Source organism: Neltuma alba, unplaced genomic scaffold (assembly GCF_004799145.2).
Source record: "Neltuma alba isolate B1F8T4 unplaced genomic scaffold, ASM479914v2 tig00013759_pilon, whole genome shotgun sequence".
NCBI classification, from domain to species: domain Eukaryota; kingdom Viridiplantae; phylum Streptophyta; class Magnoliopsida; order Fabales; family Fabaceae; genus Neltuma; species Neltuma alba.
Genome location: NW_021637893.1, coordinates 1 through 22,047, shown reverse-complemented (window position 1 = coordinate 22,047; position 22,047 = coordinate 1). Strand labels below are relative to the sequence as shown.

Sequence of the window (22,047 nt, the reverse complement as noted above, 5' to 3'; positions counted from 1 at the left end):
TTCAAGTTAAACCAATGACAATGAGAAAGTTAGTAGCATCATAATGCAGCATGAAAAAGATTAATACCATTGCTTATCACCCAGCAACTCAGGGCAGCAGAAATGAACAAGGCCCACAGCTCCTGTTTGAAAGTTTAAGAATGAGAATCACACAACAGGTTAGCATAGTATACAGTAAAATCACAAGAACCAAAAACAGATACTATATTCAAACACATCAATTAGAAAACAAAACTAATCTTCAAGAAATACCTTAAGATTATTTTGCAATGGCGTGCCACTGATGATTATGCGATGGGCACTTGGTATCTGTAGCAAACTTTTAGCTCTTTGTGTGCTGGGATTCTTTATAAGATGGCCCTAAGGATCAAAGCAATTTGATCAACAAAAATTTAAGCCTTAAATTATTTATGATACTGATAGAGCTGGAGATTCACAAAAGATTTATAAATCATTTCCCAGGACCTACAGCAGAAGATTAAGGGAAATGATGTGAGAAAGGGAAATATCAGCAGTCAAGAGGATTACACTGAGGCTACAGGCCGTGAGGGTAAAGAAGGGGTTAATAAGCAGGTTTTAGGTGCAGCCAGAGTGTAAGCAGTGTGCTGTAACTCCTGTTTTATATCCCCGCTTTCAGACAGAGAGGAGCGAGTTCAGCCTTTTGGTTAGTGAAGTGAGATTGGGAGAGTACTGGCCTCTTGAAAGTTTAGTGGCTTTTCCTTGTACTCTGTAACTGTTGTTTGATTGTGATGTCTGTCTATGGGTGTATGAGGGAGATGGGATTGGTTTGAATCATTATTTCCCGTGAAATTCAACTTACAATATTCAGTAAAAATATTAACAGTCCCATGTTGCTCGTTGTCATTTCTAGATTTTGCTTGTTATAAGCTTATTAGAGTTGAGGGCTCTATCAGATACGTGCAATCTGCAAATTTATATTTGCTAAAATTTAGAGTTAAAGAAAATAGACGGCGGACTTTAAGGCAGACGGTAACCACCACAAACTGAGCCTTCTATACCTTATATGCAAAAAGTAAAATTCTTATGACAACTTTTTGCCCAAAAGAAACCTAAGTTTACCTCATTTCATTACAAAATGAGAGATAACCTACTTAAATCCAGAATTAAATACTCACACGAAACATTCAAACGCGTGTCTAGGGATAAATAGAACCATGTACTCGAAAAGAGGATGCAAATGATGCATAATAAAAGTCAAACCTAAATTATGAAAACTAGACATTAGATGGGCCTCAAAATCATTCTTACCTCATCAAGTATCATATAATCCCATATGGGACGTCTTCATTTTCCTCATCATCAGATAGATAATTCCCCCGTAATGATTTAGAATTATTGCGAACAATATCGTATGTTGTAAGAAGAACACCTTTATCCTATATGGATAGCAAAACGAGACTGGTGGCATCAAATTTGTAAAATAATAGTAGTAGTATAATATTGTACATTAACATGAATAAGATTTTCCAGAATCAAATAAAAACAGTAAAGTTCAAACTACTACATAAGAACCACAACGAATCTTTGAAAATACATTGCGACCACAAACATCCACAATTTCCAAATATGAAGCTCATCTTGACAAATAAAACGTTTCCTTTCCTTCTCCTACCTATTAAAACTCGTAATGCAGGAGTATAGATTTAATTTGCTGTATATTATAACTTGCAGTTGAATAAGTAGAATAAGCTATAACCAGTACCTGGAGTATGTATTGAAGTTCATACTCTCGGGCCTTAGTACAAGTTCCAAAGTATCTGCAGCAAATACAAGTTGGTGAATTTGCAATATCAGAAACATAAATGTGCCTGTGCAAGTATATAAATTTAAATAAATAAATAGAATCAGACGCACTCCCTTGTCTTCTCAGAAAGACCGACAATAGATAATTCTTTGATCCAATGGGGAAGTAAGGTTTTGGGTGCCACCACCAATGCCCTTTTAATCAAACGTGAATTGAATAAACCAGCTAGAAAACTACAAATCTGCAAGAGGAACCCGATATTCATATGCTATGTACTACAGATATTGCAAAACAATTGCCCGCTGTTCATTACTTACCTGCATTGTTTTCCCTAGACCCATGTCATCCCCCAGGATTCCACCCTTACCCTGACAATGCAGACACCAAAGCCACTTCAAGCCATCACGCTGATGTGGATACAACATTTTGGCAATTTTTCCTGGTAACTCGTATGTGAAATGGGGACCATTAAAAGTTATAGAATTAGCATTCTCAGAGTCAAAATGATCCAGCACTTCAATAGAGTCTTCCAAATCATCTTCTACATGTTCAATGTCAATGCCTCCAGTAGCACTCTTAGATGCATCGGATGAACTGTCACATGGGTCCTGCTGAGCTGAAAATGAAGAATCTGGTAACTCGTGTGTGAAATGGGGACCATCAAAAGTTATAGAATTAACATTCTCAGAGTCAAAATGATCCAGCACTTCAATAGAGTAGTCCAAATCATCTTCTACATGTTCAATGTCAATGCCTCCAGTAGCACTCTTAGATGCATCGGATGAACTGTCGCATGGGTCCTGCTGAGCTGAAAATGAAGAATCTGCACTGGCATAATCAATATTCTTATCTTCCGTATTTTCATTTCCTATAACCAATGATGAACAATTTTCAAATGTATGCGCTGATTTCGCTCCCCGCTTCTTATCTACTGACAGAATATCAAACCTCGAGCTCAACTCATCTAATATATCCCTAATTTCACTCCTGCCCTGACTCTTCTCAACACCCGTTGCATTTTTTGTCGGTAAAGGGGGTGAATCAAAATCCACAAGGTCAGAAACCTCCGAGTCATCAAGCGCCGCCATTTTATCAGCATTATCACTGTCTGCATATGACACCTTGCATAGGCGACGCCGGCCTTCCATTTTGACCTTCGTCTTATTTTCCCCTCCTGAAATTCACACGAGTCACTTCAGTTTCTTGTGACGTACATGAATATTGCCCCCCCGGGGGGGGGGGGGATGAAAAATAAACAAAGCGTGCTTACTGTGGATATTCAAGTCGGTCGCTTCTTTAGACTGGGGAATATTGTCACCTTGATCTTTACTGTTTTCCTTCGGCGAGACTGTAGAGAGGCGAGGTCGACCGTCTACCTGGACAGGCTTTTTGTCTTCCGCTGAGCGTAGCTCTATTAGACGATAATCGCATTACATAAACATCGAGTTGAAAAAAAAACAAAAAAGCATCCATAACAGAGGCGTGGAGGAATACCAATCGGAGAATCAAAGTCGGTAATTGCAGAAAATCGAGGGATGTTATCATCTTCCTCGTCCCTAAATAAATCTTGTCCCTGTTGCCGCCTTCGGCCTTTGAGTGTTGTCGGGGACGACTCGTCGTCGCCGTCTGCGAAACCGAAGAAAAAATTAATCAAGCAAACTATAGTTCACCCCATAAAAATATAGCAGACTATGATAGAGATGAAAAAAAGGGTACCAGATGGCTTTGAGGAGGGCTTCGGAGGAGCAGAGAGGTCTTGGAGGAATCGATAATGGCTATCGTTGAGGCTCAATGGTTTCTTGCCACTTTTGCCAGCCATATTCGAAGCGATGAATAGAAGGGAAGGTATCGAAGGCAAGGTATCCAAGTGAAGAAAGTATGAGAGGGAAAATGGACCATCAAGAGGCTATTTCTCTATGATCAACGACAACGGCCCTCAGCTTTCCGCTTTCATTGCAATATTTGAATTTGAGCTGGGCATTGAAAAATGAGAATCTCAAGGCGGTTTGGGACTTTTGTGGTGTTTGGATAAAAAATAAACTATGATTTTAAAAGTGTTTTTAACCTGCCAAGCTCCCCTTTTAAGTGATGAGTCAAACCATAGTTTTAGAAAAAATCACCCAAATATCATAAAAAAACCAAAATAATGGTTTTGGTAGAAATAAAAATTTTCTGATTTTGGAAGGCATCGAAGTGAAGGAAGTATGAGAGCGAAAATAGACTATCAAGAGGCTATTTGTCTATGATTAACGACAACGGTCCTCAGCTTCCCGCTTTCATTGCAATGTTTGAATTTGAGATGGGCATTAAAAAATGAGAATCTCAAGGGGTGTTTGGGACTTTGGTAGAAGTAAAATTTCCTGTTTTTGGGAAAAAAAAGAAGGAGAGTGTGAGAGCTTATAGGATATATACCTTGTTATTTTTTTTTTGCCCAGACGGATATACCCTTTTCAATTATTCATCTCTTTATCATTGTTTCAGACGCAGTACGAGGGAGAGCCTGAGAGTAGATCTTAACAATAATATGACTTTAAAACCCCTCAATTATTTTTTTATAAACGTATTTAATCTTATATCTTATAAATATATATACACATATTAATTATTTATTAATTATATTATCTTATGTATTATTAATTATGTTGATAAAAATATATTATTAACAATTTTATTCTTTCAAATTAAAATATATCATAAAATCTAATTTTTATGTAATTATTATATTAACTTATGCCTTTTTTAATAATTCGTATATATAAAAATGCTTCTGATAACAACTATTCAAACACTTTCACTTCTCAGAATCACTTTTTCACAAAATCTATTCTTCATGTGACTAGGCAAAATGGAAATCAATATCCTGAATATTTCGTTAATGAGAATCTGTTTATATACATAAGTAGAGTACTTATCTACATAACAAATGCTAACTACACAACTGAATACAATTGGTTATAACTTAATTACAAGTATTAACCTAACAATAGTTGTTATCCTATCACCCCCCTAAAGCTCGAGCATGGATATTTTTCATGCCCAGCTTGGAAATAAGATCATGGAACCTTGTAGGATGAAGTGGTTTTATAAACATGTCTGCTAATTGGTCTGAAGAGCTAACAAAAAGAAAATGAATGATCTTGGCTTGTAACTTTTCTCTGATTAAGTGGCAATCCAGTTTTATGTGTTTTGTTCTTTCATGGAAAGTGGGATTTGCTGCAATTTGAATGGCAGACTGATTATCATAATAGAGTAGTGCTAGATCAATATGAGATAGATCAAAATCATTGAGAAGATATATAAGCCATTGTAATTCACAAGTAGTAGAAGCTAGGGCTCTATATTCAGCTTCAGAGGAAGACCGAGACACTGTTGATTGTTTCTTTGCTTTCCAAGATATCAAAGAAGAACCAATGAACACAGCAAAACCAGTTACAGAACGCCTTGTATCTATACAACTTGTCCAATCAGAATCACCAAAGCTTCTTGACTTCAAATCAGATGTCAAAGAGAGAAAAAGGCTAGCAGCAGGAGAAGATTTTAGATATGTCAAGACACGATGTGCTGCTTGTAAGTGAATGTCTCGTGGATCAGACATAAATTGACTCAACTGTTGAGTAGCAAAACTAGGATCAGGCCGAGTGGTAGTGAGGTATTGGAGTCTCCCAATGAGTTTCCTATAAAGCTGTGGATCTGAAAGTGGTTGACCCTTATCTTTAGAAAGCCTGAGGTGAGGATCCATTAGGGTGGATGCTGCTTTATAGGCCAAATAACCAGCATCTTCAAGCAACTCTAAGGCAAACTTCCGTTGAGATAAAAAAATACCTTGCTTAGTTCTAGCAAGCTCTAACCCAAGAAAACACCAAAGGTCACTAAGATCCTTAATGGTAAATGATGCATCTAATTGTTGTTCAACAAGATTGATCTCAGTTAGATCATTACCAGTAAGAACCACATCATCAACATACAACAAAAGTGCAATAAAAGAAGAGGAATTGGCTTTGAAAAATAAAGAATGATCAGAGGCAGATTGTTTGTAACCATAAGAAAGCAAAGCAAGACACAATTTAGAGTACCATTGTCTGCTTGCTTGTTTTAAGCCAACTGTGATAATTCGAACCGTCTAACGGTGGTGCGACTAGAATCAAGGCGGGGTTCTCGCTTGGATGAATGTAATAAGGGCTACTTTGATCTGTGGTGGATTCGACGGCCATGGGTGTTCAGACGAGAGAGAGAAAGAAGGTCGACTAGGGTAAAGGACAGGAAGGGAAAAGAAAGATCAAAGAAGAGGGTAAGAAAGGAAACAGAAAGAGGAGGAAAAGAGAGAAAAAAAATCAACGGGAAAAGGTTAGGTTCTAATACCATGTGACTAGGCAAAATGGAAATCAATATCTTGAATATTTCATTAATGAGAATCTGTTTATATACATAAGTAGAGTACCTATCTACATAATAGAATGCTAACTACACAATTGAATACAATTGGTTATAACTTAATTACAAGTATTAACCCAACAATAGTTGTTATCCTATCATTTCACAAAATCTATTCTCTCCAAAATTTATTTTTTAAAAGTTATTTTTCAAATCATGATTTGATTTTATTCAAACACCCCCTCATACAAATGCCAGTGATCGCGGAAAATAGAGTAGCGAATAGTGATAATGGCTGGGAGGGTCGCTGGAAAGGAAAGCTATGAAAAACCAAAATTGTCCTCAGTCAATTGGGTTTTTGTTTTGTTAGATCCGCCATCTCAAGGCCTCGTTCAATCATTTCAAGATATCTTGAACCGTGCATGAAAAGACATGCGTATGTTTATGTCTCCATTGGGCAATTATCATTGGAAACATATGATAATAAAATATTCAAATTTTAAATATTAAGAATATTAAAATTGTGGAGAAATATTAACATAATAATAACAAAGTTTTCACAAAAAAGGCATAAAAACCAACAAAATATATGAAAAAAAAATTGTAAAGAACACAGTGGAAACAAATTCTTCTTTTTTGGGTTACAAGAGGTGAGCTAGGCTTGAAAAAGAAAAATCAAGTGAACAAAAAATAAAACAAAAAAGATGGTGGAAACAAATCCTGAATATAATAGGCCCGTTTAGAACAGCTTATAAGTAGCTTATCAATAATAATTTACGGAATACGAGATAAGATGTAAGAAAAGTTTTATCTCAATTTATGTAAAACGTGTTTATACAGATTTTTTAAATCCTCCCATACAGGCACATAGACTGCAACTATTGCTATTGCTATGTCATCTAAAAGACTAAAACACAACATTTAATAAAATTTTAAAAATAAAATAGCACAAAAATATCCCCTCGTTATGGACACATCTGGCAAGATGCAGCGAAAATTGTAGCTCAATGAAGGCCGTATTATTTTTATTTGTGGGATAGTTGAGCTGGCCTCACTAAACAAGGCCACGTTCAATTTTTCCTTTTTCTTAATTTTATCGAAATATGCGAATTTTTTTTATGAGAACATATAAATTTTGAAGGAAAGCGGAAAACGTTGCATTTCACACACCCATCTCATTTTTAGCTACATAAGTGTTAGTTTAGAAAGATTTATAAATAACTGTTCAATTCTAACTTATGAATATATTTATAAGTAATTCTAAACGTATCGAAAACTCGTAACTTTCTCTTTTTAAAAAAATATCCTGCGTGATGTGAATTAGATTAGAAGGTCTAAGTAAAAAAAATGTCATTGGTCAAAAAAAAAAAAAAGTAAAAAAAATGTCACATTATTGATTGACTTGTCATATTAATAAAAAGGTTTAAAGTCACATTTAATATCTTGAAATATTTTTCTAAATACATCAAATATTTTAAATTAACTTGTGACATATTTAATATCTTAAAATATTTTTTTAAGTGTATCTAATATCCTAAATTATATTTTAATGCATCTAACACCATAAATTATAAAAGTATAAAATTGTATTGAAAAATACTTTAAAATGTTAAGCATACCTTAGAAAATATTTAAAGCTACTTTTGAAGGTTTCAACTTGTATCCCAATCAAGCCTGAAGCAACGAGCTCAATTTCCTTATTCGGGTGAGGATATTGAGCCTTCTCAGTTTCACTTTAGGCCGACAACATTGGATCCTCCTGATCTCCTTCTTCAATTTCGTTGTTCTATAATCCTTTTTTTTTTCCTTTGATTTTATCTCTTACTTTACTCTAGTTTCGTTTCTTAATATAAAATCTAGTTAATTAATTTAAAAATATGAGAAAAACTAAAAAAAATTATTTTAAAATTTAAACTCTTTATATTTATAGTTTTTTTTGCAAATTATATAGTTTTGTTTTCACTCAAATACCTCCTAATTTTTTATTTAAAAATTGAAAGTAATAAACTTTAACCTTCTTTTGCTCTTTGTTTTTCCCCCACGATTCGTGATATGATGCCATTGAATCATAATTTTTTCCCAGTTAGGATGACACTAAAAATGATTCGTGGATGACAAAGGATGAAAATATAAATAAGATGAGGTCTTGAGTTTTAAACAAGTTAAAATTTAAGAATTGAATGCGAATTGTGAGTTGAAAGTTGAGGAGTAAAAAGTGATTTTTCCTGAAATGTACTAATAGCAAAGATTCAACATCTATGGTTTGAAAATAATAGGGAATTACTTATGGGGTATTTAGAATGTTCCAAAAACACTTAAAAAAATATTTTCACATAAGTAGAGATAAAATCCCCCTCCTTTAAAATTATTTCTAAAATCATAATTTGATTTCTATTCAAATATGTTATTTCAAACTTTGTAAAATCACTTTTAGAATTATGATTTGGTTTTCACCAAAGCATCCATTTATACTTAAAGCACAACAAAGTTTGCTATTTATAAAGATACTATTCTTTTATTAAAGAATTAAGATGCATCCAGCACTCCAAAAAATTTTTTGGATACATTCAGCATTCTAAAATATTTTATTAGGTGCATTCAACATCCTTTAAGATGTTTGACGCGTTTAAAAAAAATATTTTTTAAGAGTATTGTATACATTTAAAAAAATATTTCAGAGTGTTGGATACACCTTAACTTTATATTAAATTAGCTTTTTTATTAAGTACCAGATATAGTATTAATAAAAATTAATGTTATATTTGGCAAGAGGATAAGACACTCTCACAAATGGAGTAGGTTCAATCCCTGAGCTAGTCGAAGCGCTGGGAGAGGTATATTCACAGCTTAGTGACACTAGGAGATTCTTATCTATTGGGCCAAAAAAAAGATGCTTGCTTGTTATGTTCCCGTAACTATAGGAACAGACCCCAGTGAATCATGAGTTAGTTTACCTGCCTTTTGATTGTAAGTGAGCCCAATTTTTTCCCTCAAATTTCTCCATCAAAAAGTTAATATTATATTTCCTTTAACCCAACAAAGGATAGAAAGGCCAAGAATCACAGAAATAATAGCTCGACAGCTAAGTGAAGAAGAAGGAATGTTGACCATGAGAATTTGGTTTAACTAGATCAATAGATCAAGCACATGAATCAATTAAAAGTCTGATAATTCAAATTAATACCACAAAATTAATTGGACTAGGCTAGTATGGCTTTACAAAAGAGAGAGAATAAAAAAAAAATTGCAAGCTGAGCAAATAATTTTTTTAAAAAAACTTTTTCTTTTTTGCGGCATCCGGGACCACATTTATTGGCCTATGCCTTTCGCCTTGTAGCGTCACTGCTCAATTAAAGAGCGAATCGTTTCAGATAAAAAAAGGGAAAAAAAATCATGTTTCTTATCCTATATATATGATTTAGTAGCACGAGATTTCCATTAATATTTTTAACAAAGTTCATCTGTTCATTAAGTACTCAGAAATGTTACAGGAAACTAGCAACCTTAAAACAAGTCATAGTATTGAACAGATTATGTTACTTACTAATCTTAAAATCTTAATATATTATGTGAAACACTAAGTCCTTTTGAGACAGTAAATGCAGTGTCTTGTGTCCTTTCCCCCCCTTTTTTTGGGTCACATGTTGTGTCTCTTAGTTGAGAATATATATATACAAAAATTTAATAATACCTGGGCCCAAAAAACAATAATACGACACCAAGGTGAGCAAGTAATTCATCTCCTTCAACAAAAATGCTTCTGGATTCAGTTGAGCAAGTCATCGTTTTGATCTTCATTCTCCATCAAACAATTTAGAAATTCCCCTTCAAGTTTACCTACTACGGTACCAGCGTGAATTTGATCTCCACCAGACAAATGTAACGCTTTAGCTAGTACACGGAATCATCACCTGCGTAGATTTATCTGATTAATAACTGAGATAATTACAACTTAGAGATGATTTTTATTATATTTTATACATTGCAAATTTATCATAGCATCTAATATCAATTTCAAAGTATTTTATCACTGATTAATAAAATACATACATGAAGATATTGATCCATTGAATGTTTTAAACTAGTATTTAAAATCAGATTTTATCAGAACTAATAATTATATCTTAATTAACTGGTATTTCTTCGATCTTAAATATAAGACCCATTTTATATTACTTTTAAAATAATCATAATATATTAAAATTAAATGAACGACGCACCTCATTATCTTAAAAAGCCTTCTCGCTCTATCGATAAGACGAGGGATGATGCTTTCATTGCTCTTCTGGGCTTGGCACTGCGTGTGTTTAGTCTTGCCACTTGTGGACGATGAAATTTCAACATCACGTCGGTTCACTCAACATCTAATTGCGAACGGCTCTTAAGTTTGAATTCGTCCACCTGATTTCTCAACCTAGTTTGAAAAGTCTTCTGCTTTCCACCATGGTTCCATTCATTGGACTCTTGTGCGAATCGGCCAGCCCAGTCCAATTTTCTGAACCTGGATTTACGCTCCAGGAAATGCTGCGACAAATGTGTTGTTTTGCTTTACTTCACTATATAATTTAGCCCATGAAGTGAATTCAATCTAGAATATTCAAAAGTTGATCCAAAGCTTAACATTTGAGCACGGCAAGCAAAGAAATAACAAGCATTAGGCTAACAAACATAAGGCTACAATATGAAGATTATAATGAAAACATAAAAGTGGTGCATTTGATACATGAAATTGGAATTTGTTTTTTGGCCAAAAATATGAAGTTGGAATAAGAACGCGAGAATTTATACCTTCCGGGCTAATAGATCAGATCCACACTCAGCTCTGACACAAAAACAATGAAATGGTTATATCACAATTCCAAATTTGAAGGACCAAAAAAAAAAAAACAAAGGACAAAAGCATCTTTCTCATACTTGAAAGTAAAGCCTTTTTTTTTCGGAGGAAAAAAAAACAGAAGTTACAGACAGCAAGCTGGAAAATTTGAGCAATAAGTCCTGCCTGATAGAACCATATCTGAAGCAAACATTTTAATAACCCTGAAATATTATTACCTTGACGCTTTATAATTTTCAGGCTCATCTTCATCCAATGCTTCTTTGGAGAAGAGTACACTGTGGTGACTAACGCCAGCTATGCCTAGACTTTTCAGGAACTCTATATGTTCTTTAAAAGACTCATCCCTAGACAGCATAAATGCTGAGTCAGTAATCCGAAAATTGCATTCCACCTGTAATTTGGTTTACCAAAAATGGTACTTCAGTTATAAATGTATAAAGTAGTCAAATAATTTTATTTTATTTTTAACTGAAGTTGAAGAATTTGGTTTGACCCTAAATGTAACTCTCAATCCACTTTCAATGAAAATAGTTTCTAATACAATTGACTAACTTAACCAATTTTTTTAATCTTTATAAATTAATTACCTATTTCCTACGTTTAGGACATGAGGGAGTCTTAAAACATAATTTATAACTCATCCTGAGCTCTTATTAAATTTCATAATCCTCACATAACAGATTAAGCTATAACATTCATACTTTACAACCAGTTAATCCTCAATTCCATGCACGCATGAGAAAACAATTAAATGCAGCTGAAAGGTTGAGCTGTGTAACAAGAAAGGCATGCATTTAGCGGAAAAAGATTTTGACATCAGAGATAAAATGTTGAAGTTATGATTAAACTCGTACATTGTCTTTTGCCAATCATGCTTTCTCTCTAATTGCTACTGGGTGACAGATACATCAAAGCCTTTTTCGGGGAGACTGAAAAGATATTTGAGATCCTGAAAAGAACGATGAAGAAATAATACACTGCGTCAGAACCTTGTAAAACATGTTTGTTGCCACAATACCTCAGAAATAAACAACACTCAACACTTGTATTGTACCCTCCTGCTAAAGTAACAATTGATAACAGTAGAGAAGAGAAATGAACGAAATAGTAAAATATTACTCAATCCACACCCAATAAATCATTTCATATCCTATTTAGACCTACCCTTCTCATGATTTACCTAATTACCCTCACCATCATTATTACCACAATCAATATACAGTGATTGCTGCAAGATCAATTTTCCGACGACCACCGGCGATGGCCAAAGGCTGGCTCTGATACCATTGATAACAGTAGAGAAGAGAAATGAATGAAACAGTAAAATATTAACTCAACCACAATACATCATTTCATATCCTATTTATAGACCTACCCTTCTCATGATTTACCTATTACCCTCATTATCACTATTTACGCATATCAATATGTAGTGATTGCTGGCAGGATCGATTTTCCGGTGACCCCGGCGACGGCCAGAAGGCTAGCTCTGATACCATTGATAACATTAGATAGAGAAATGAACGAAACAGCAAAATATTAACTCAATCCACACCCAATACATCATTTCATATCTTATTTATAGACCTACCCTTCTCATGATTTATCTAATTACCCTCACTATCACTATTACCGCATATCAACGATTTTGTTCCTTATGCTCTTTTGCTGTTTTACACAATCCGTCCTTGAATACCTAGAATTCCAGTAATTCTAAGTCAAAGGGTTCGATCAAAACGTCTAAACATCAGAATTAGAAACTCCTTCAAAACAATAGCTAAAAGAAAATCCTTTACCTGCTTCCTGTATGCTTTTTCTTTGAATGTTCCACACGTAATTAGTCTATATGCAACAACATCTTTCGTTTGACCAATACGATATGCACAATCGACAGTCTGGTTGTCCGTACTGCCAAGAAATATATATTATCGGACATTTGTTAAGAGTTTATATTCAACATTTTTAGGCAGTCTTCTTTAGAGGAACAGAGCTCAAGTCATTTACACATGCCATACTAACATTCAAGAAAATAAAATATACATAAATACTAAAAAGGGCATGAAACTAAGATATCGGAGCTAGTAAATGGGTTTGCTTTGATTTTAAATATAATATCTCAATCCATTTTGTCTCCCACATTTATATTTTTTTTTCAAATTATCCCCATGAATTCAACTTAATAAGGGGGTTCCGTGGGTAGTTTCTAATGGAAATGATTAAAGGCGGTATTTTAGGATAAACCTGCATATTTATTAGAAATAACTAACTTAAATAATTTCCTTAATCATTCTAAATTAATTATCTAACTCTTATATTTATGGTCACAAGGAGGATCAAATGGATGAAATAAGCACAAAAAAGTAATGACTTGATTAGTTGCAACATGATATCAGATTCAACTAACAATACTTGATTAAGAAACAACTTCCAATATACTGAATATTTTATCAGTTACTAGTCAGAGAAAGAAACCCTTAAAGAAGCACCTTGGGTTCCAATCAGGGCCAGCCACAATCACTCGATCAGCCCTAGTTAGTGTCAACCCTAAACCGCCAACTTTAGATGACAAGAGAAATATGGGAGCCACATCATTTTGGAAATCCTGACAAAAGAAAAGAAAATAGGTACCGGAGGACAGAAGTAGTAGTTTTATTTCACAATACAAAATACTTACACTAACAATCTTTGTTCTGTCCTTGACTTTTGTTGTTCCATCAATTCGTAAGAATTTATAACCTTCGGACAATAGGGATTTCTGTAAAACATATCTTTCAACCTTAGATTAACTCAAGATGAATGTGATTTATATAAAACAGTGATGCAAAAACAGGATATATTTTGGCCTTGTCTTCGGCACAAATTCCATTTCAAACTCATGAATTGATTGGTGAAACTATAATGCTCTCACCATTAAGCCAAAATTTTGAATGGAAAAATTATCGCCAATAAAGTCATTCTCATTACAGGCTCATAAAATTGTTGCAAAATATATTACTAACCATTTCTTTCGCCGGTTCAAATACAAGAGTACCTATATGTCTTTATCTGCCTCCGTTCATGTTATTGCTATAAACATAACAAAGCAAATAAATCCTGAACCTGATAAGAAATACTCCTCCAGTCCTTAATATAATCAATTATTGAGTTGGTTTTAGTCCTAAATATAAGATCCATTTCTCATATTTATCAATTTTCTCTAAATTACCCCTATAGATACTTCCTCAACCATAATCAAGTATAAGAGAAAATGGGGTATTAAGAAAGATGATTATAGTATTTTAGGAAAAACGTGTCACATTTCTTATAATTAACTAACTTACCTAACTTCTTTAATCTAATCAAATTAGTTAAATGGGTCTTATATTAAGGCCCGAGGAGTATTTTTTTCTATTCATAGAATTTGATCCAAAACTGGACCTACTAAGTAAGGACGCACCAACATACCATCAACATCAAATATCAAAACCAACCTGCATAAGATTTACCTTAAAAAAAAAAAAAAGGGCCAACCTGAATAAGATCAACATCTTGAGTCTTCCAGAAAATATAATCACATAATGCCCCTGTGGAATCAAATTACCCTAAAAAGGGATAACATAATTAAATACTACACACAAAGTACACAGAAATATACGAAACTATGATCCCCACGTGGCAATTTAATACCCACCAATAGTGACATTATGAAAGACGTTTTGCAGGAGATATCTTTGAACTTGTACGCGTCACCAACACCTTTCATGCGCATTGCCAAACTATCTGCAAGATCAGCCTCTGCTAGATTCAACAGCTTCCTGTATTTACCTCCTGACAGGTTCCGTTTAAACAACAGAAGTGGATGATCACATATTTTCTTCATCATCTGCTTCATTTAAATAGTTTTTAAAATTAACTTGAAAATGGAAGATATGGCAAAACAAAAACTTTAAGTTTGTGACATATGAGAAATGAGTAATCACATTTACAAAGGAAACAACACCACTGGAAAAGATCCTGAATAAAGAAAATTCACCTCAATTGCAGCAAACGGTGCTCCATATATTGTTTTATAGTTCACACTCTTCAAACATTTCTTGTAAAGCTGTCGCTGCATAACATCAAACAGAAACAAAACTCAAAATTTTCAAGGTGGCTTTGATTGAAAATTCTGTGTCTGAGAGAATACATTACAACAAAAAGTTGCATCTCACCTGAATATTGGTCAGTCGCAGCCACACAACAATGTCTTGTTTATTAGAAATTTTAACTTCACCAACCTCACTCTTTTGACGACTTAAAAGAAAGGATGAATAAGATCTCTGAGCTCCTGATCAGAGAATACAATGATCTAACTTGGGTTAGTGCAAGAAATTTGTTCTTAATTGATATTGAGGGAGTGTGAACGTAATATTTGAATAATAGAACCTAACAAAGGCCAAACCAAGCCAATAGAAAGCAGATTTTGGAGTTCAAAACCTTTGCCGAAGAGGAAGCCAACCGCTTGGCTTCTTTAGAAGCTCTTCTGTCACGGCCCCAAAGTATGGGCCACTCAAATTTTTCTTCGAACCTGATACATATAATAAAATTTCATCAGTTAACCCAATAAGAAACTAAACTCCACCAGAATGCGTCTTGAAAGAGACTAATACCATTCCTTATCACCGAGCAACCCAGGACAGCAGAAATTGAACAAGGCCCACATCTCCTGTTACATAGTTTTAAGAGAAAAAAATCACACAACAGGTTACCTGGGAAAACATATAAAATACTAAATCCAAATAAGATAATACAATTTGAAAATCTATTAATTACAAAATAAAGACAATGGTTATTCAAATACCTTAAGATCATTTTGCCATGGCGTGCCACTGACGACTATGCGATGGGGACATGGTATCTCTAGCAAACTTTTAGCTCTCTGTGTTTTTGGATTCTTTATATAATGGGCCTAAGGTTAAAAGCAATTTGACAAGTAAAAATTTACTCCTTTATTTTTTATCGTGTTTATTGATATTTAGGTTTAGAGTAAGTAGATAACAGAATTCAAGGTATACGGCAAAGATCACACACCTCAACCCTCTACCTAATTTCCAAAAAGTGACATTCATATAGATACCTTCTTCTTTCCAAAAGAAAATCCAAATTTTCCACGTTTTATTAAAAAAAAAAAAAACCAGCCACGAAAGGTACCCAAACATGCCTAGAGAGTTGAATAAAGTAGTAACAGAAGGAAATCCTACTATGAAACAAGACGATTAATAGTTGGCCAAAAAAGAGGAAAATGAAGACAAAATGTAAACCTTAAATAACGAAAATAGACATCAATTGGCCTTTATAAAATGCAAACTCATCCTAACCTCATCAAGTATCACGTAATCCCATTTGGGGTTGTCTTGGCTTTTCTCATCATAAGATCGTAAGTGCCTGTGCTTTGTTAATGATTTAGAATAGCCACGAACAATGCCATATGTTGTGAGGAGAACACCTTCATGCTAAAAAGCAATACAGGTAAATAAGACTAATGACAACTTTGAATTATAGACGCCGAAGTTGATTTCTCAACTTTAAGATGAAAATGTTGCATATTTATGTATTTCTTTTGAACTTCCATGAAAGTTTCATAATCAAATAAATTTCTGACACTGACAGAAGCTTGAACCAGTACAATAAATAAACACTCTGAATCTTTTCAAGCCACCACAAACACCCACAATTTCCAAATCTTAAGCTCAATTGAGCATGTAGAACAAGATATATACAGTACCTGAAAAAGTCCTTCCTCTCGAGCCTTTTTAGAAGTTCCATGATATCTACAGCAGAGAAAAAGTTAGTGCATTTTTGGCTAGCAGACACATAATTGGGTCTGTGAGTGATAATATATTCAAATGAATAAAGTGAGGCAGCCGCACCCTCTTGTCTTCTCAGAAAGACCTACAGCAGATAGTTCTTTGATCCAATGGGGAAGCAAGGTTTTTGGTACCACCACCAATGCCTTTTTAATCAAACGTGAATTCAATAAACCAGCTAGAAAACAACAAATCTGCAAGACTAACCCGATGTTCATAAACTATGTAATGCAGATATCGCGAAACAAAGTCGTAAAGTACAAGCATTACGTTGTTTATTTCTTACCTGCCTTGTTTTCCCCAAACCCATGTCGTCTCCCAAGATCCCACCTTTTCCCTGGCAATGCATAGACCAGAGCCACTTCAAGCCATCCAGCTGATGTTTTAGCAACGTTTCTACGATTTTACCTTCCAGCTTGAATGTACAATTTGGGCCATTCAGTGTTACAGAACTGACTCTTTCAGAGGCAAAATGATCCGATTCAACAGAATCTGCTTCTGAGTCTTTTTCCACTGATTCAATGCCACCACCAACACTCTCAGTTGCACCGTATGAACTGTCACAGGGGTCCTGTTTAGGTAAACTTGAATAATCTGCACCCGCATAGTCAAAAATCCACACAAGGTCAAAATCTTCCCACTTATCAATCACGAGAGTTTTATCAGCATTTCTTTGTGTGAATATAAACTTGGCTGAGGTGACGTTGGTCTTCCATGTCAATGTGGTTTCTAATGATATACATGGGAAAGTCAGAAATAAAGAAAGCATGCTTACTGTGGTATGTATCACTTCCTCTCGGCGAAACGGCAGCGAGTCTGTGTCGGCCATCTGCCGTGGTCGGCTTCTCATCATCCGCCGAGTGTTGCTCTAATAAACGACAAACTCAGTTTAGATGAAGAAGGAATGCCGAAGAAGTTCAATGGCAAGGACAATGAATGAATAACAATAGGAGAATCAACTTCAGTAGTGGTAGAAATGGTGGGATACTACCATCTTCTTCACTTTTGCTGTCGTTCGATAAAGTTTTATCTTGTCGCCACCTTGATGATAACTTATCTTCATCATCTGCAAAAGAAGGACGGAAGAAAGTATAAATCCAAGCAAGCATGCAGAACGTGTGTGTGCGCGCGCGCGAGAGAGAGAGAGTTTAGATACCAGACGGTTTGGATGAGAGCTTAGAATGAGCAAAAAGTTCTCGGAGGATTCGATAAGGGCTGGAACTGAAGCTCAATGATTTCTTGCCATCTTTTTTATCCGCCATGCTTGGTAGTAACGGGGCGGAGGGGAGGTATTGAAGGGAAGGGAAGAACGAGAAGGAAAACAAACTATGAAGCTGTAAAGGCTATAAGCCACTTTATATATTGGACCTCATATATTGGACCTCAGCTTCCCCACTTTGATCAGAAATATTTCCATTTCCGTTCAACCTCGGAAAGCTAACACTAACAGAGTTGCACGAGACGAGAGTAGGCTGTGAGCCTGTGACAGTCCCTGTCCTCGCCGGTGCAGAATCTATAAAATTACAAACCTGTCCTTAGTCCTTCACGTTTTCTACCTTACACCTGTTCCCTCGCTAGGCCTCATTTAGTCATTTCATCAGGTTCTCTTCAATTGGGCGCGAGGGTGCCTCTACTTTCATAGGCGTTAATAATTAATCGATTGCCAGATCAAATAGTAAGATCCAGTGCGTCGTTGCAAACTCACAATTTACAAATCCTTCTGATTTCCGTCATGCCAAAGTAAAAACAACATACTTTTTTGTTTTAAATATAATATTAATTTTGTAGTACAAATTATATTATAAAATAAATTTTATATTTTATAATATAAATTATATTATAAAATGGATCTTATAAGGAGGAGTATCATATTTCCCATGTACTGAATATTTCTTAATTTTTAATTTAATATTTATAACATTAGTAATAATGTAATATTGACTGAGTTGTGGCAGAACGAATTCATGCATGTCTCCGGCCATGAAACTCGTTCCTTTCCCGCCCACACACGATGGGATGGCTTGGGTGCTACCGTGCTAGTGTATGAGCTTTCCTTCTAAATAAAATAAAAAGATATATCTATAAAACTGATTTTTTTATTAATTACGTTCCTTAAATAATGGGTATTGTATTAATTTTAGTCGTATAGTTTGCTAAAGCATGAAGAAACAATAAAAGAGAACAAAATGCTTGGCAAAAAAAAAAACATAATAATAAAGAGGACAAATGCAAAATGACAAGCAAATATTCCTAAAGAACAAGGAAACTGGGGGAAAAGTTAACTGAATTATATCAATGAATCACTAAGAAATTCTAAGCCTATGACAATTAATTAAATCATTAGAACATTAAATTGACATCCTCTGCATGATCCCGACCAAGATATTAATTACTGGTAGTATTAGATAAATTAATTAACCTCTCAAAAAACTGTTAGAATTAAAGTGGGTAAAAGACAAAAGCTTCAGTGAATCTTCTCACATTGTGGCCGTATATGTGTGTGTCCTCGTCTAATCTGATAAACTGTGCGGCAGAGGCTGGGTCATCGCTAAGAAACTGAAGGATGATATTACCTCAGATCATTCACTTGCCAAGGCAAGCAAGCCAAACAGAAGATCATCGAAATGTGAAACAAAATCGGCGATTCGTCTTCCCCGAAAACAGAGTTTGATCAGTTTGATTTCTTGCAACCAGGGGAAGAGCCACAAATAATCGGACAAAAATTTTCCCAATTCCATCACGAATTCATCGACTTCGCTAATGGCATTTCGCTCTCGTTCGAAGCGACCGACGACGTCCTCTGCAGTCCGCCGCCTCGCGCCGCCGGCGCTCCGGTTTCTCCGAATTGGACATCTCCCTTGCCATTTGCATGCCCACCTGCACCCTCAATATCTTCATTTCCAGAGTAATTCCTCTGATTTCCAACTTTTCCTCCTCCGTCTCCACCTCCACCACCAAACCTAACCCTAAATCCAAAAGCACGAGAAACGATTCGGTATATGAAAGTTAAGAGCCAAAACGCCCACGGAAGGCAAACCAATATCACCCCAGCCACGGGCAACCAAGACGCCACTTGGTCTTCAGGAAGCAACACGTAAGCCAGGAGGCAGGCGCCGCCGGCGACGATGCAGATGAACAAAATACAAGTGGTGATCCATATGTACGCGCGGCCATTGCCAAAGTCCGGTGCAGGCATTGATTGGATGAGAAGGAGATGATGAAGAACAATATCAAAAACGTCAAGTGCAGATCATGGATTCATCCTTATCATCCTCCATTGTAATCATCAACATTTCTTTATTTGAGAAGGTGGATTTAATGAGATACAGGTTCCATTAGAGGCGGATTTTCCAGTGTTTATCTTTTTTTTGGCCTTGTGATTGTGTTTATCAAATGGTGGAAAATATTGTTCAGAAGTGTTTTCCTTTCACCGACGAGGAGGTCTGTGAAATGAAATTCGCTAACAAAGAGTGAAAGAGAGAACGAAGCGGGCTCCATTTATGGATATTTGAGTTTTGCTATTAATTCATATGGCCAACCAAAATTTATGTCACATCTTAAATATTAATTACAGTCATTCATGTTGTTGTTAGCGTAATTCAAACTTCAAGATTTTTCACTTAGTATCATTTTTTATTGGGAAAATTAGGCACAAGGTCCTAAAAAAAAGACTTTATTCACCTAAGATCTCATAAAAATTACCAACAAGTTCTAAGGGACCTTAGAGTATTATATTCTAATTATAAAATGACATCACTACCCCTCAAATTCCCAATTCACATTTTCTCTGCCATTGCGATTGACAAATTCAACAGCGACTATTAACAACCCAATCTTTGTTATGTTATACTATTTAGTTATAATTTGATATTATATAGAAGTTATATTATTCTATAAAATTAGTTGTTAGCAGACACTGTCTAGGTTGTCAACTGCTCTCCTTGGGTTATTAATACTCACCATTGAGGTTGTCAATGAATCTCCGCATTGCCTGTTTTGCTTAATGAGAGAGAGGGGAGGAAAGGAATTTTAATGGAAAGAAGGGGAGGGAAGGAGAGCAGAAGGATTTTAATATTACCTTGTTTTGATTTATAAAAAAAGAGGAGAGGTGAAGAGTTTTAATATTACCTTATTTGGTTCATGAGTGGAGGAGAGGGAAAAATATTTTAACATGAACAATTTTACCGTTATTTTATTTAAAATTATTTTTTCAAATTTAGGATTTAGGATAATATAGGGACATTAAAAATAAATATAGACATAATGGTCGTAACATGACAAAATATTACCCTTTCCATCCAAAGCTTTCCAATTTTGGAAGGAAGGGGAGGGGTTTCCCTCCTCCTCCTAAAATTTGTGTATTGCCAAACAAGGAGAAATAATTAAAATCCTTCCCCCCTCCCCTCCAAATCCCTCGTACCAAACGCACCCTAAATTTTGTTATAATGCTATTGGGTTTAATTGAAGTTCTTCATGGTTTTGAAAAACTTTCTATTTCAGTGTTAAAGTTATTGTATTATACTATTTGGTTATAATTTACTTTTATGTGGAGGTTATATGATCCTATAAAGTAAGTTGTCAATGAATATTGCTTAGGTTGTCAATACCTTCTCATTAGGTCGTTAATAGTTGCTATTGAGGTTGTCAATAGGGGTGGAAACAGGCCAGGCCTCACTCTTAACGGGCCTGGCTTGTGGTGAGGCCTATTGGCCTGAGCCTGGTCTGCGGTCTATGAAAGCCCTTTTAATCGACCTGAGCCTAGCCTGTAATTAGGCATGGCCTGCCCTGCCCTGTGGCCTGTTAAGAGGCCTGTTTTTTTTAATAAATTTCAAACATACATAAATCAATTCAAAATTACAATAATTCAACCCAATTTATCTAAAATACAAACAAAAAATATGAAATTATCAAATTAACACAATTTGTAAAATATGTCCCCTTAGGCCCAAAAAAAAATCTAATATGAAAATTATTAGAAAACATAATTTCACTCTGGTATAAAATATCACTTCATCCCATCTCTAGTATAAAAATTAGTTGATGACTAGATCTAATTTAAAATATGAAACATCCTTAATCCCTTTTATATTTTAAATTTATTATTTGTTCAAACTAATTTACTAACAAAATGATATTTGATCCTGTTGTTACACATCATGGTTGTTTAAAAAAAAAATATGTTACATTTATTATTATTTATTTATTTATTTAAATTAATTAAGCAACTATTATAATAAGAATTAGATTGA

At 34.8% G+C, this 22,047-nt stretch overlaps 3 protein-coding genes, 1 long non-coding RNA gene and 1 pseudogene across 4 annotated transcripts; all 5 read right to left on the bottom strand.

Annotated features, from left to right (window-relative positions):
- Positions 1-67: 67 nt before the first annotated feature.
- LOC114739077 (protein CHROMATIN REMODELING 24-like) lies at positions 68-1,821 on the bottom strand (the record flags this gene model as incomplete). The annotated part of the gene is given in 7 exon segments (XM_028927133.1): positions 68-104; positions 107-122; positions 253-360; positions 1,270-1,301; positions 1,304-1,397; positions 1,724-1,778; positions 1,808-1,821. Coding segments are annotated over 7 exon segments (356 nt in total), but the record flags the coding sequence as incomplete, so codon positions are not given.
- A 120-nt stretch (positions 1,822-1,941) lies between these two features.
- Positions 1,942-2,294, bottom strand: LOC114739079 (uncharacterized). Its single transcript, XR_003739582.1, has 2 exons — positions 2,083-2,294; positions 1,942-2,006 (listed from the first exon to the last, which is right to left on the bottom strand). It is a non-coding gene; the product is annotated as an uncharacterized LOC114739079 (long non-coding RNA).
- Positions 2,295-4,763: 2,469 nt separating this feature from the next.
- On the bottom strand, positions 4,764-5,976 carry LOC114739076 (uncharacterized mitochondrial protein AtMg00810-like). The gene is made up of 2 exons (XM_028927132.1): positions 5,883-5,976; positions 4,764-5,761 (listed from the first exon to the last, which is right to left on the bottom strand). Exons 1-2 carry the CDS (start codon positions 5,974-5,976, stop codon positions 4,764-4,766), a joined length of 1,092 nt encoding a protein of 363 aa, XP_028782965.1.
- A 4,513-nt stretch (positions 5,977-10,489) lies between these two features.
- Positions 10,490-18,060, bottom strand: LOC114739075 (protein CHROMATIN REMODELING 24-like; annotated as a pseudogene).
- Positions 18,061-19,535: 1,475 nt separating this feature from the next.
- On the bottom strand, positions 19,536-19,994 carry LOC114739078 (uncharacterized). Its single transcript, XM_028927134.1, has one exon. The coding sequence runs from the start codon at positions 19,992-19,994 to the stop codon at positions 19,536-19,538; it is 459 nt and encodes a 152-aa protein (XP_028782967.1).
- Positions 19,995-22,047: the final 2,053 nt, after the last annotated feature.

What these genes read in the sequence shown, in the direction of transcription:
- LOC114739076 (XM_028927132.1), bottom strand. Translation starts at nt 5,976, where the DNA reads ATGGCCGTCGAATCCACCACAGATCAAAGTAGCCCTTATTACATTCAT. An exon ending in AGTCGCACCACCGTTAGACG is followed by an intron (nt 5,762 to 5,882) that starts GTTCGAATTATC and finishes TATTTTTCAAAG; the next exon opens with CCAATTCCTCTTCTTTTATT.
- LOC114739078 (XM_028927134.1), bottom strand. Translation starts at nt 19,994, where the DNA reads ATGCCTGCACCGGACTTTGGCAATGGCCGCGCGTACATATGGATCACC.